General features: G+C 43.3%; 2 protein-coding genes across 6 annotated transcripts in view; one reads left to right on the top strand and one right to left on the bottom strand.

The window, feature by feature from the left end:
* The window catches only part of FYCO1 (FYVE and coiled-coil domain autophagy adaptor 1), a 110,897-nt gene that overhangs the window by 67,590 nt on the left and 28,187 nt on the right, over nt 1-15,120 (top strand). The window contains exon 15 of one of the 5 annotated variants that reach the window (XM_020987320.2): nt 3,528-3,760. The exons of the other annotated variants lie outside the window; for them this stretch is intronic. Coding sequence (XP_020842979.1) covers nt 3,528-3,537 — 10 coding nt within the window. The 3' untranslated portion in view covers nt 3,538-3,760. Of the gene's footprint in view, nt 1-3,527; nt 3,761-15,120 lie in introns of those variants that run through there. 5 annotated transcript variants of the gene reach the window in all.
* Nucleotides 753-7,475, bottom strand: CXCR6 (C-X-C motif chemokine receptor 6). Its single transcript, XM_020987321.2, has 2 exons — nt 7,373-7,475; nt 753-3,533 (listed from the first exon to the last, which is right to left on the bottom strand). Exon 2 carries the CDS (start codon nt 3,511-3,513, stop codon nt 2,488-2,490), a length of 1,026 nt encoding a protein of 341 aa, XP_020842980.1. The 5' UTR covers nt 3,514-3,533; nt 7,373-7,475; the 3' UTR covers nt 753-2,487.

A 15,120-nucleotide genomic window follows, 5' to 3' on the forward strand; every position in this document is an offset into this window, starting at 1 on the left:
GCACTAATTCTAGCCACTTTGTTATTTTTACCTCTCCCAGGGGTATCTACATTTTAATTCTTCCCCTTCACTGTGGAATGAAAAGCTTTGTCCTCTGTTAAAGACCTATTGGGCACTGGAAAAAGGTAGAGAAGGTTTGTGTTGGTGTTTTTGCAGGGTTGGGGAGGCCGGACACCAGGGGAAGCAGGGGATCCTTCTCTGATAGTTACTGGAAAAATGGCATAGGAAGTCACCTGTTCTGCCTATGCAGAATGCCAGCCCTGTCTGTCTGTTTTCCCAGTGCAGCCCACCCTCTTACCAACCAGCCGTCCAGCACTCTTCCAACTGCCTGCTGCTCCGAGCCCCTTGTGCACAAATGGTGCCGTCCTACCAGGCGTCGTGATTTGATTAGACTGTACTGCTCAGTAACCATTGGGGATGGGAAAGGTGAAGAAAACATGGCTGAATTGCTTTTTCCCCTATTGATGAAGAGGGATGAGGGTAGGGGCAGGAAATGTTTGCAGGGCTCTATGTATGGGCCTTTCCCATCACTGAGAGAGGTTTGAAGAGGCGGGAAGAAATATTTGGGATTGTGGGAAAGTAGGGAAACACGTCATACGCTAGTTGATCTAAATTCTTCAACCAACCAGTTGATGTCTTTAGTGCCTCTCACCGATGACATATACATAGGCTGTGTGACTCTGGTTAAGTCACATGACCCCCCCCACTTGCCTCAGTTCTCTCATCAGTAAAATGGAGATAATAACAGCATCTTTTAAAAAATTATTATTTTTTTATTTTTAGTTTTCAGCATTCACTTTTATAAGATTTTGAGTTCTTAATTTCCCCCCCTCCCCTCAAGACAACATGCAGTCTGATATAGGCTATACATGTATGATCATATTAAGGCGTATTTCCACGTTAGGGAAAAACAATGGGAAATAAAAACCAAAAACAACAAAAGAAAGAACAAATAGTATGCTTTGACCTGCATTCAGACTCCATCTGGTGTCTTTCTCTGGATGTGGACAGCGTTTTCCATCATGAGTCTTTTGGAATTGTCTTAGATCATTGCATTGCTGAGAAGGGCTAAGTCTAACAAAGTCAGTCATCACACAATGTAACAGCATCTATCTTGCAGGGCTGTTGTGAGGATAAAATGAGGTATTTGTAAAATGCTTTGCAAACCTTAAAGGATTATATATGAATTTTATCAATATACCTACGTACTGAGACGTGTATAAGCCAGTAAATGTATATTTTTATAATCTAATGAATAAGTTTAAAATATGCTATTTAAAGACACACTTCAGCCAGTTTTCTCATTCTAAAGATTAAGCAAATGCCCTCATTTCATTCAGTAACATGCAGGGGGTCTGACATCATGGCAGCCGAGTGATTTTCCTAAGCCAGGCACAACTTCAATTTCAGTAGCATCTAAGTCCCCTGAAGACTGAGAGACAAAGCCTTTGAAAAAAACCAAAAATCGCCTTTTCCCAGGATGTTTCAGTCACTCTGGGCAAAAATAAAGAATAAAAGATTTATAAAGAAATCAGTAGTTGTAGTTACAAAACAAAGCAAAACAACCCTTTATTATGATCTGGCCATAATAATGAAAAGATGCTTTTCACATACCTAGAATAAGCATTTGTAATCTAATTTCCTGTGTAAGAAGTATAGCAGGTTCACAAATTACCCTTAAGTCCACTTAAAAACAAGCAAACAATACACTTTCAACAATATGTATGAATTCTCTTCGGACTACAAAGTTGGCCTTGGACCTCCCCACATTTGTTAGATCCCATCACTCCATTGCTAAGAGAACCGAGGTCTCTCCTCCCTGTAGCAGACTGACTCTTGGGAGCACGGAAATGGAATAACTGGGGGCTGGGAAGGGCAGCGTATAAAGGGAGACAAGAAGATGTCTGTTTTTAGGTGATCTGATGTCTCTTAGTTATCCTCTGTTTCCTTTAGTTCCCAGAGGCCGTGACCACTCTTCATTTTCATAGTCTGTGCTTTACATGCCATCTCCTAAACCATGGAGTCCATAGTTTTACTGGTGACATTTTGTCTGTTTTATCCAGTTCCCAAAGGCTGGTCTTGAAGAAAGCAATGATGCTGGGGGGATTTTAATAGTTTTACCTGTTCATTTATTTTACCCATTGCTTCTCAGTTCACAAAGCACATGGAGCTGGGGGAATATCCTTGCTATATTCTGGTTTTTATGATCACTGAGCTTAGGTGTGGGCAACAGCTCACGTTCAAAAAAGGAATCAGGTTGGCCCAAGGTCTATTATAATAGAAGTGTCCTTGATACCCAGCAAAATGGTGTTTACTCACTTCTTGGTGACAATCCAGAGTTTACAAGCAAGAATCCCATTCAAGATATAGTCATTGTCTCGTAAGCTTCCAGAATAATTCACATAATGGCATTCAGCACGGCGTCTGGCACACACATAGTAGGCACTTAACAGATACTTGTTGATGCATCTGAATCGTGGCCGTGTGCTACAGCTGGTACATGCTGGTGGCCTGAGCGTTATTGGAAGCAATGAAACTTTTAGAGGTGTCATCGCTGGACTGATACTGGCTTATTTTCCCTGCAGCATAGGGGCACTTGAGGGCCTTCATGAGTTTCCAGAAGTTCTTTCTGAATTTCACCCCAACAAAGGCATACAGCACAGGGTTGAGGCAGGCCCTTAGGTAAGCAATGGCCTCTGTTATCACGAAGGCATAGTAGAAGTGGGGGTCTGTGTCATACTCCCAATTCGTGGTGCGGATAAGCTTAACGAGATTGAAAGGCAGTTGGGTCATGACAAACACTGCCACGACTAAAAAGATAATCTTTAAAGACTTGTGCTTCTGGAACCCTTTGGCATGTATCAAGGTCTTGACAATGACCGAGTAGCAGATGATCATGGCTGTTAGAGGCAGGAAGAACCCAATTGTCATTTGGATGGTAAGGACCACAGTAGAGATTTCTTCGTCTTCATTATGACAGACTTGCTTGTTATTTTGGGAAACCCTGGCATACTTGAACTGTGGGATGGCAACCAATAGAGAGAGTACCCACACAGTGACATAGATAATCTTTCTCATAGTCATCCTTTTGGCTTGACAGTTGTGGGTCTTGGTGGCCTGAACTACTGCAATAAACCGGTCAATGGTGATGCAGGTGAGGAACAGCATGGATGTGTAGAAATTTAAGGTGTACATCCCCAGGACCACCTTGCACATGACTTGCCCAAAGACCCACTCATGAATGGTGGCGTAAGCCCAGAACGGCAGAGTACAGATAAACAGCAAGTCAGCTATGGGTAAGTTCAGAAGAAATTGGTCAGTCAGACTCTTGGCCTTCTGGCAAAAAATGTAGACTGCCAGCACCAGACAGTTCCCCACCAATCCAAAGGAAAACACCAGCAAGTATGTGATGGGCAGGAAGATCTTGCTGAACTTCAGGAAATTCTCATGCTCCTCCTTGCTGATATTCTCTAATGATTTCCAAACATCGGGATTGTATTCATACTCTTCCATGTCTTTCTTTTTAGCAACACCTGAAATTAGACAAGAATTTTCCTCCTATATCTTGGAGCAACACAATTCCCATCCCCCACCCATCTCCCAGAAATTCTGTTGTGTTCATTATCCTACGTCCTGTCCAAGACCGAAAAGCCAAATGGGGGCTGTGGATTCATCGTCATCACCCAGATACTCGGTCTCCATAACGTGTATGAAGCCACTCAGTCACAGCCTTTTCAAATGAAGATTTTGTGAGCTTTTATCTCATTTGATTTATTCTGCTTCCGGTGCTCTAAATTCACCAGTTAGCATGGGCTCAGCCCATCATATGAGAACGTTTGTGGCAGACGTGCTGCTGCTCGAATATCTCTGTTCACTTGACCTTTCTACCCCAAATTCATAGTTCAGAGGCATTCTATATTAGCTCTGACAAATGTGGGCAGGCCCAATACAAACTTTATAGTTTGAAGAGAATTCATGAATATTGTTGAAAGTGTTCGTTTTTTTAAATGGAATGAAGGGTATATTTGATTTAATTTGAGGGTAATTAAGTAGAATTAAGGGTTCAAATTATAGATGTGGGCACTGGGGCACAGAGGTACTCATGGTCACAAAATGCCCAACAGCTGAGTGAAGATGAGAACACCCGTCTGATATGATTTGAGGGGTGTTAGGATTCCCCCCAACCCAAAGTGTCACCCATGTTATCTGACATAGTACCTGGAATTCCACCATTAGAGACTGAATTCTTAGATCTTGAAGATTTTTGTCTTCAAGCTTCCTCTTTTTAAACTGAAATATTCCCAGGGGTGATACCATAAGCCTTTATCAACCCAAAGTTGAGAGGATTTATCAGTCAATTGATAAACATTCATTAAGCATCTGATTTGTGCTAGGTACTGTGCTAAGCGCTGGGATCTATGTAACAGATTATATGGTACTATGGAAATGGGACCCAGAATAGGCCTTTGGGATGGGAGGGGGACTAGAAGGCAGTGAAAGGGGTGGTGGGAGGACATCAAAGACCAGATGTTGCCCACTTTACCATTTTGCCTAGAGCTCTTCCTACGTTCTGGCTTCCTAATTCCTCTCTAGAGTACTGGGATTGAAGTCAGGAAGCCCTGAATTCTGATTCAGCCTCAGCCACTTATTAGCTATGTGACCCTGGGCAAGACACTTAACCTCTGTCTATTTCAGTCTCCTCATCTGTAATATTGTTGAAAGTGTTTGTTTTTTTAAATGGAATTAAGGGTATATTTGATTTAATTTGAGGGTAATTAAGTAGAATTAAGGGTTCAAATTATAGATGTGGGCACTGGGGCACAGAGGTACCCACCTCCCAGTTCATTGTGAGGTGATATTTGTAAAATGATTAGCACAATGCCTGGCACGAAGTAGGCCCTCAACATGCTTATTCCTTACTTCCCCTTTTCTTTCACGCATGCTTGTTGTATAATTGTAGCTTTGTGCAAAATCTGTCGATTCTGAATGTTCTGGCAAGGAAGAGTCCAGTAGTAGCGATGGCACCTTCCTGCACCACGGACAGCTCTTGTTCTGGTGAACTGCTGTAGTAAGTGCAGCAAGTGAGGACCCATTTTGTGGGGTGCCCTTTTGGTGTTTGGATCCGAGCGTTGTGGGATTTAGAGCCAAAAAGTGCCCAAGGGGTCAGACGCAAAAACGGGGATCCAGAACAGGCATTTGGTTTGCCCAGAATCAAACTGATTTTAGTGACTGAAACCTATGTTTCCCAACTCCTAACTCAGGGCTCTTTCCATTCTATCCAATAGGATCCTTAGAGTAGCCAGTATCTGTGTCTCAGCTTCTCTCCAAATATTGATCAGTTTTCTCGAAATTGATGGGTTTCTCAAACTGTTGGCTGGCTGACGAGGGCTTTGTAAGCCACACCTCCTTGCCATCTACTCTGCTGTTGCTTTTGATTTGTATTAATTCTTGAGATTCTGTGCTGACCGGACACAGTATCTGGTATTTTAAGCCCTAAATTTCAATCAATCAAACAAGCAGCCTTTATTAAACTCCTAATGTGTACCAGGCACTTAGTGAGATGGCTGTGGAGGAACAATTCCAACTGCTTACATTTTTATGATACTTTCCAATTTTCCAAGTACTTTCCTCATGATAGCCCAGGAGAAGTCAGTACTATCAATACAATTATTCCCATTTTCCAGACTAGGAAACTGAGGCTTAGCGATGTGATGTACCCATAGTCACCAAAGCCTCTGATTCCACGCCCAGTTCTTACCACCGTATCTGGAGTCCAAAGACCTGAGTTTGAGTTGTAGCTTTGCCTCTTATAGCTGTGTGACCATGGTCACATCACTTTGCCCCTCTTAAGACTCAGTTTTCCCCTCTCTGAAAGAAAGGAAGAAAAGAACAAAAGAGAAAGAAAGAAAGAGAAAAAATGAGAGAAAGAAGGAAAGAGAAGGAAAAAGGAAAGAGAAAAAAGGAGGAAAGAAGGTAAGAAAGAAAAAGAGAGAAAGAGAAAGAAGATATGATAGCACTTTCCCTATCCATGCCCCACAGTTTGGGGGAGTGTTAGGTGAGATCACGTACAGAACCATGAAGTGTCATATGAAAGCAAGCTATTTTCATTAGTGCTACTGGGGAGCTTTCTCTATTATGGGAAGAACCTTGTCTTTAATATTTTATGTTCAGCTGTGCTGTAACAGCACAACTCATTGGCAAAAGAATATGAAATGTTTAATAACAGAAGGACTGAGTCAGGCTATGTGTCTCTCTTTTTCTTAGTCACAAGTAGCCTTTTGTAGTGCCAAATGACATGGTCTAGTGTATGTTGTTTCATAAAGGAACACAGCATTGATTTTCCTTCTTTCAGTAGTGATGGCCTGGGCTGCCTTCTAAAAGCAGAATTTAGGACACTGTTGTCGTTTAATTCACTCTTGCAGAGTTTTCTTTAATTTGATGATTAAATCTTTCCATACACTGGCACCCTTTGGATTCACCCTTACTTCGTAGTCATTCTAATTGTCCTGTGCAGATCCATCACTGACTTCCCCCCATCTTTCCCTCAAGTTTGTACATGTACCTGCTTCACCTGAGAAGTTGATCCAAAAAATTCATTGCTTCAGCTCAGTAATCAGAAAGACCTTCCAATTATGATTGATGTCTTAGAAAATCATAGTAAAATGACCAAGTTTAAGAATGGTGCTTATTCCAATCTTACCGTGGTCTCCTCTTTTCCTTGCCGGTACTGGTTAAATTTATCAGCTCTTTCTGTGTCCTTCCTCCATGCCTTGGCATAAGCTGCCTCCCATAACTAGAATAAACTGCCCCTTCATCTCCACCTGTCAAAATCTTTAATCCTTCAAGAGTCAACCCAGGGGCTATTCTTTTATGTGACACTGTTCTTGACATCCCCAGCTCAGGAGTGCTTAACCTTTTCTGTGTAAAGTAAATCTCTTTGGGAGTCTAGTGAAGCCTATGGACCTCTTTGAAGGGTAGTATTTTTAACTGCATAAAAAGAAATCACAAGATTACAAAGGAGGCCAATTATCCTGAAGTATAATTCTCAAAATTTTTTTTTAAAAAACAAGTTCTTGGACCTGCAGATTGACCCCACCCACCCTAGTTAATGCTTTCTCTCTCCTCAGATTATCTCATTATAACTTAATCTGTTTACATATTTATTGTACCACAACTTTTTGCCTCCATTAGAATGTTCAGTTCATTGAGGACTATTAAATTCCTATTAAATTATGAGTGATTATAGAGCATTCAGAAAAAGAGAGGCAGAAAGGAATAAAGAAGAACCTCCACAATGAGAGGAAAGACAAGGAGATTGCCCCTCCCTTTCCATCCCACTTCATTGCTGTAGAAACAGGAAAAAGTAACTCACCAGAATCTCCCTTGGTGCCAGTGCTCAGTTAGTTCGTCATCAGAGACGAGCTCATGGCGCGTGTGCACCTCGGTCGATGTGGTCTCTCTTGACTTCTGGCAGGTTTCCTTTTATGCCAGAAGCCTTGGGTTGGCCATGGAGCTTGAAGGCACTTGCCCCTCCCACTTGTCTGCCCCCAACCAATCTGGATCCAGATAAACCAGACTTAATCAGGACTGAGTCTCTGGCTCCCTGCCCAAGTCAGTTAACCCTTTTTGAACCTCAATTTCCTCAGCTGTAAAATAGTAGAGTGGTCTTGGTAAAGAGTAGAGTAAGTGATGATAATAGCTATACCTGCTTCACAGCATGGCTGGTGAAACCACAGAAAGTATGTGAAAATGTCAGTTGATAAGCGTTTATGAACCATTTATGTGCTAGGGACAGAAAGAAAGGCAACGACATAGTCCCTGCCCTCAAAAAGCTCAAAATCTGATGGGTGGAAAACCTGTAAATAACTGTAGATAGGTGCTAGATATGTAGGATGAAAATGGTGGGTAGGCTCAGAGGGGGGGGCATTAGCAAGAGATGGAGTGGCAGGAAAGACTTCCTGCAGAAGGTGGGATTTGAGCTGGGTCTGTGGGAAGCTGAGAGGCAGAGAAGGGGAGGGAAAGGGAGTTAGAGGCAAAAAGATCAGCATATATATGATCATTGGAGGAGGGAAAGAGCACCCACAGCTAGGGATGCTAAAGCCAGAGGAAGCTAGGGATTCTGAGATGTGGAGAGGAGCCATGGGGACATCCTCTGCAAAGGCACAGGTGGAAAATAGAGGGCTGGGTTTAAGAAACAGTGATTTGGCATTTGGACGGCTGGGTGGTGCCATAGTGTACAGAGCTCTGAGCCTGGAGTCAGGAAGACTCATCTTCCTGAATTCAAATCTAGCCTCAGACACCTGCTAGCTGTGTGACCCTGGGTGAGTCACTTAACGCTGTTTGCCTCCATTTCCTCATCTGTACAATGCACCAGAGAAGGAAATGGCAAGTCATTTCAGTATCTTTGCCAAGAAAACCCCAAATGGGGTCACAGAGGATCAGATACGACTGAGTAAGTGACTGAACAATAATTATTTATAGGAACTCAGGAATGGCAGTAATGTATGATAGTCCTGGAAAGGTCAGTGGGAGCTAGATTGTAAAGCGTCCAGCTGAGGAGCTTGCATTTTATTTAGAGGAGATGAGGGCACAGTGGGGAGAATAATGCGTTTGGGATCAGAGGGCCTGGGTTCGAATTCCTTGAGCTGGTGCCTAAGCTCCTTGGGTCTCACTTCCTTCCCTATAAGTGAGGTCTTTCCCATCTCTATGCCTGTGATCCCATAATGGCCCACCAAAAACTCCTGAGAGGTGGGGGCACATAGTCAGAGTTTTGCTGTAGAAAGAGTATTTTGGCAGCAGAATCAAAGATGAATTAAAGAAGGGAAAGATGAGAAGCTGAGGGTCCAATTAGGAGGCTGAGTCAGTAGCTGCCGCAGTATAAGTGGACAGAAGGAATGCCTGGGAGGTCACTTGCGGAGGCTGAGTTGATAAGACTTAGTAACTGATTAGATGTGCTGGGAGTTGGCGGGGAGGGAGGATGAAGAAGAGGGAAAAGTTAAAGTTGACTCTTAAGATTTCAAACCTGGATGACTAGAAGGATGTGAGGGAAGAAGACTGACTGGTACAGTGATTCTAGATTTGGAGTAAGAGGACTTGGGTTCAAATCCTGGCTTTCCTACTTAGTACTACTTTAGATCTTTGGGCAGGTCATTTAACGTTCTCGTTCTTTGTAAAAGGAGAAGGATTGGCCTAGATGACATTTAAGACGACGGTTACAACTTTAACCTATGTCTCTGAGATTCTAATACAGCAGTTTTCAGGTTGGGGCTGATTAGGAGAGAGGATGATGAGTTCTGATTTGGGCCCATTGAATGGGAGATGTCCAGTAGGCAGTTGGTGACGTGGAATCAAGGTTTAAGATCGACAGACAAGGCAGCCTCTCTGGGCCTGTTTCTCCATCTGTAAAGTGAGGAGCTGGCCAGGATGACCTAGATCCCTTCTAGCTCAGCAGAGTGAATTGGCCTGAATTAGGGTCGATGCTCTCCAAGGGGAGTAGAATCCAGTTGTCATCCTGATCTCTGTCTGGCCACTTGACTCAGATGGCTCCAGAGGGGAAAGTGAGGCTGGTGACTTGGCACCGCCCAAGTCACTTGCAAGCTATGGTGTCGTCTTCCTGATGATGATCCTCTCTGAGAGCGGAGGACAAGCCACAGCAACCACAACAACCCTGGTAGTGTAGGTGATAAGTAGCAGAGCCTCGGTTTGCAGCAGTGAACGGCCATCTTTCTTCAGAGATGATCGGGTTCATGTTTGCGGGTTGTGCTGTTTTGGATTACATCTTAAGCTTTTTTTTCAGAATATGCTAGTGTTTCCATCTGTGGGTGCAGAATGGTCTTTGTGTTACTGTGATCTTTTCCTTTGTATCTGAAGGTCTTTCTCCTGGTTGCTTGCAAAGTTATTTTTTGCCATTAAAATGATTAAATTAACCAATTTGAAGCATAGTGTCTTTGTTTTCTGGAGGAGATGTGTACATTCTTTTGGTGTTTTGCCTTCTGTATTCAGAAATTCGGAGTAGTTTTCCTGCATGATTTTTTGCACGAAGGTGGTCACATCTTTTTACTTGTCGTGTTCTGATGGGAGCCCTATGATCCCAAGGCCTTAAGTTGTCTCTGTGTGTCATATCTTCAGGGTCAGTGTGTTTTGCTTGCATAGACATCATATGTTCTTTTATTGTTTTTGCCTTTCTTCTTCTAGACCGTCCTTCACTTCGGAATCTTTGTATTCCCAATCTGTTCTCTCTTTTGCATCTGGGAGAGACTTACCCCTGTGGATTCAAGTTTTTCTCTTCTGCTAATTATTTCTGCGGTGTAAGTCATAAATTCTGCCTTTTGTTGCCTTCTTGCTTCTCTCAAACTTCTGATTTCCCACTTGAACCATTCTGGAACATCCTACTGTAGTTCCATGCTCTCTTGGGAGTCCACAGGGTTCTGTGTTTTATCAGTGTTGGCTCAATTTCCCTTGTGTGACAATATTTATTTAGAGACATTCACAATCTCCTAAGTGTCTTGATGTTCATCTGCTAATTTTAGTATCTCCCTTATTAATTTATCTGCTCATTTTGAATTTTCTCCCTCCTGAAATATTTGATAGCTTTGTCTGTTTTTCATTGATTTCCCTGTCACTAACTTTCTGACTTCTTCCCTTTTAATGTTAGGTTTACCCCCAGGGATGAACCTCCAAACTGTCTCGGCCTCCTCCTACATTGGGGAGTTTCTTTTCACTAGGCTCAGACCTTCCCCCAAGTGCCTTCAGGGCAGGCAGGACTGGGTCCAGCCAGATGCCGGTGCTCTTTCCTTCAGGCCTGGTGTGTCCCCGTGGTCTTTAGTTTTCTTAGTGGACTGCGTCCCCTTTTTAAGGTTGAGGAGAGAGCAGAATGGATGTTCAGGGCAGAGTTTCTGCCACTTTGGGGTTCTCTCACCTAGGAGCTTGTCCAGGCAAAGTGCGCTCTCTCCCTCCCCACGTGGCTGGGAAGAGTTGAGGTCCTCTGGCTGTTGCCACAGAGTGATGGAGGAGAATGGGGGCAGTGGATTACAGCAGAGATTGCATCAAGAAGAAAACCCCCGAGTGAGTACAAAAGCAGCAGCCCATGGGTTGTTTTGTGCCCTGTGCCAGAGCAAGGAGGCTGTTAGGGACAGGGAAGTGCTGAGTGAATTCTAAAAATTAGCATTCTGTAGTGTTAATTAATAAGGCCATTGCCTTATTGGGCTTCTTGCTTTCTCCTCCTGCGGGAACAGCTGTGATCCCCCTTCCTCAAGCACATAATTCCTCCTTTGGGAGGCCTTCTTAAGTAACTGGAGTCTGAAGAAATTGGTTAGTCCTCCATCGTGTTGTTCATGTTGCAGAGCCTAGAGAGGAACCCAGGTTCCGTGGCTCTTAACTCCATGCACTCTCAGCTACCCCACAAGAAATAGTAGCTGTGACCACTTTGCCTTGTCCCCTCCCATTGAATCATAAAAAAGTTTGATTTGGAAAAGATGTAAGAAGTCATCCCTCTCATCTGACAGATGAGGAAGCTGAGAACCACAGGGGTCACTTGAGTTGGCCAAAGTCACATAGAGACTTGGGTCTTCTGCCTGCAGGCAAGTACAGTGGTCTTTCCAGTTCCTCATGCTGCTATCCCCTAATCACACCTTAACCCTGCCACCCCATAATAACAGCTCCTTTAGGCAGTACTTACAGGTTTGCAAAGAGCCTTACATATGTAATTTCATTTGATCCTCACAGTAACCCTGCAAAGTGGGTGCTATATATCCCATCTTAGAGATGTGGAAATTAAGGCACATCAAGGGTGAGTGACTTGCCCAGAGTCACATAGATAGTATGTGCCTGAGGTGGGATTTGAACTCTGATCTTCCTGACTCATCCATCACTCTGTCTACTATACTTGCTATATTCCACAAGAGTAAAACTTCTGTTAACCAGTCCCCAACCAACCAGAAGCCAAGTCACTGGATTATTTTTGTCCATTCAACTTAGCGGAAAAAGACCATTGATAAGAAGAAACAGTGACATGAACTTACACACACACACACATCTTTGTACAGTATGCTCCGAGTTCAGCGTCGATTTAACCAAGTCTCCCACAACTTTTGCATCTGCTTTTATACAGCAATCATGGATTTCAGAATTCAGTAGAATAGAAGTTCCTTGTAAGCAGGGATTTAATCTTTTTGTCTTCTTATTTCCAGCTACTAGTACAGTGCCAAATATGCTTGTTGATTGTTTTTTAATTAAATTTCAACTTATTTTATAATTTATAATCATAATAAAATTATAATTTTATAATTTATAAATATAATAAAATATATCTTATAATATAAAATTATATATAAAATATAATTATGTAATTTCAATATGATAGTGTTATATTGAAAATGAAGATTCTGAGGGGCAGCTAGGTGGCGCAGTGGATAGAGCACCAGCCCTGAAGTCAAGAGGACCTGAGTTCAAATGTGGCCTCAGACCAAACACTTGACACTTACTAGCTGTGTGACCCTGGGCAAGTCACTTAACCCCAATTGCCTTAAAAAAAAAACCAGAAGATCCCAAGACCTTGCAATTTCTTGAATTATCCAAGAAAGATTCAATCATGTTCATCTCCAAGAAATCGTACAAGTGCTTATTCATGACACAAGACACTACCCCCCCTCCCAAAGCAAAGGCCCATCTTTTTTTTTAATACCAGTAGACTTTTGACGATGCCACAGAATCCCGCTTTCACAGGTGAGGAAAGGGCAGTGGGGAGGCAGGTGGGCTCATGTCGTATATGAGGATGCTGCAACCTATTACTCACAAAAAAATTATTCAGGATAACTGGCACAAAGACAGTCACTGGGGAGCTGCATTCTTAGAAGAGGAGGTGAGCCGGCCATGGGACAAGTCCACTCTCCATCGCCATCGGTGCCTCTGTCTGGTTTCCACCTCATGGAACACCGTGGCTCCCCCTGGATAAGCCGAAATCTCACACCTATGCAGACTGACCCAGCTTTTTATTCGCAGCACCTTCTCAGTCCCTCGGTTGCCTCTCCCTTCCAATTGAAAGGCTAGCGGGGAGCCGAAGACCCTTCCCAGAGCTTCCCTTTATAGAGGGCTCCGGGCTTGCCAGCTAACTCCCCATCTTCCATCAGTGCCTCTGCTTGGTCTCCACTCTACAGAATGTCATGCCCCCTGATGGCTGCCACCCGCCACTTTTTCCCCCTTTGTTTTCTGTATTGACTTTCCCCGTTAGATTGTAAGCTCCTTGAGGGCAGGGACTATCTTTTCCTAATTATATACCTTGCACTTAGCACAATGCCTGGCACAGAGTAGGCGCTTAATGTTTATTCGATTGAGTTGAAATGGGAGAGCGAATGATTGATGTGGGGGAGGACTCCAGTAGTATTCACAAAATGTCAAGAATTCTAGATGACCCCCTACACGTTGGAGGACATGAACAGGAGTTGCACAAGATGAGAAAGTGAAGACAGATTGCAGTCTGTACCACTGGAGGGGGTACCCACATTGATAAGATCACAAACCAGTCAAAATATTGAGGTATACCGTACTTGGCACAGTGCACAAAGCACTGGGCCTAGAGTCGGGAAGACCTGAGTTCAGATCTGGCCTCAGACACATACTAGCTGTGTGACTCTGGGCAAGTCGCTTAAACTGCTTTCTGCCTCAGTTTCCCCATCTGTAAAATGGGGATAATGACAGTGCCTACCTCCCAGGGTTGTTATGAGCTAATGTATGTAAAGTGCTTTGCAGATCTTAAAGGGCCCATATACAAGCTAGCTGTTACTTGCCAAAATAGGAAAATCATCGGAGGCTTTCAGAAGCACATAAAGCAAGTTTGTCAACAAGACTTGAACCCAGCAATCTTGCAGTCAACCAGAAAATTTAAATAGCCTAAACTCCCCAGCACTCCAAAGAGTGGAAGTTTTAATGAAATTATAAAGAGGCTCATATTTTGATTTCGGAGAGGTGAGCATTGGGGATTTGAGTTGTAGCTGCATCAAGCAGGGGTCCCATCCCCTTGCCCTTCACCAGTGAATTGCTGCCACATTTCCTCATCTCTAGTCCTTGAATGTGAGTTCATTCCCTCTCCTTTTATTACTCTGCAGCCTGCTCCTTATTTTAGTCTCACAGGCTCTATAATTAGTCCTTGATTATTACTTTATTGTGGAATTAGGGAAGAGAAAAAAAAAAGCCTATTCCATGCCAGGTAATGAAATGCTGCCTTGCTATTGGGTCTAGCCATCTGGTGTGCAACTCCTACAGGTGCTGTGGAGGACACAATAAATACTTTTTATTAATAGTGAATCCTCTTAGACTCTTGAGAGGAAAATGAAACAAGGTGTCCAGAGGAGCAGGCATCATCGGTGATGGGGCGACATCTAGTGGTCCTCCCTTTCATGTGCCGTATCAGTGGTTTGTCCATGCCAGCCCATCTACCCAACATGGTGGAGCCCTTCCTCTAATCCAGTGCTTCCCTACCTTTTCAAGTGTAAGACTGTCTTTTTAATGTCCCCAAATTTCACAGACCCTCCTTCCCCCATGTGATGGGGATTGTGCTATTAGCACCTGCCCTTCTGCCTTTAAGAGCCCAGAGTCACCTGCGAGTAGGATGGGAGTGGAGATTATAGGCCTGTAGTAATAATAGCCTACACTATGTGACACTTGAAGGTTTACATCTTGCTTTACGTATCTTATCTCATCTGAGTCTCCCAAAAACCCTGTGACTTAGGGGATGGGAGTATTATTCCTGTTTTATTAATTAGAAAACTAATCAGGGTGATTAAGTGACTTGGCCTAGCTTACAAAGCCAGTAAATATCAGAACTAGGACTCAGACAGACCCAATGTTCTGACTCCATGTTCAGTGCCTTTTACACCACCCCTCCCCATATGGCTCCCATACCACATTGCTTTAAGGTTTTGTTGTTTGGTATATTTCGCTACTTTGGTGAATCTATGATGTCATCCACATGAGTCTTTTCTCCAATGATGCAGACTGAAATCCACCAGGGCCTTCTCATCCTGTTCAATTCTTATTTACCCATAAGTGTCCCATTGGATTGTGCCCTAAGCATACTGACAGTCTTTCTCTGGGTCTCTCTCTGTCTCTTTTTTTTTTTTTGCT

The sequence above is a fragment of the Phascolarctos cinereus genome, unplaced genomic scaffold (genome assembly GCF_003287225.1).
Source record: "Phascolarctos cinereus isolate Bilbo 61053 unplaced genomic scaffold, phaCin_HiC Scaffold_1;HRSCAF=81, whole genome shotgun sequence".
NCBI lineage: Eukaryota > Metazoa > Chordata > Mammalia > Diprotodontia > Phascolarctidae > Phascolarctos > Phascolarctos cinereus.

Excerpts from the sequence above, each read along its gene's own strand:
- CXCR6 (XM_020987321.2), bottom strand. The coding sequence starts at position 3,513 with ATGGAAGAGTATGAATACAATCCCGATGTTTGGAAATCATTAGAGAAT.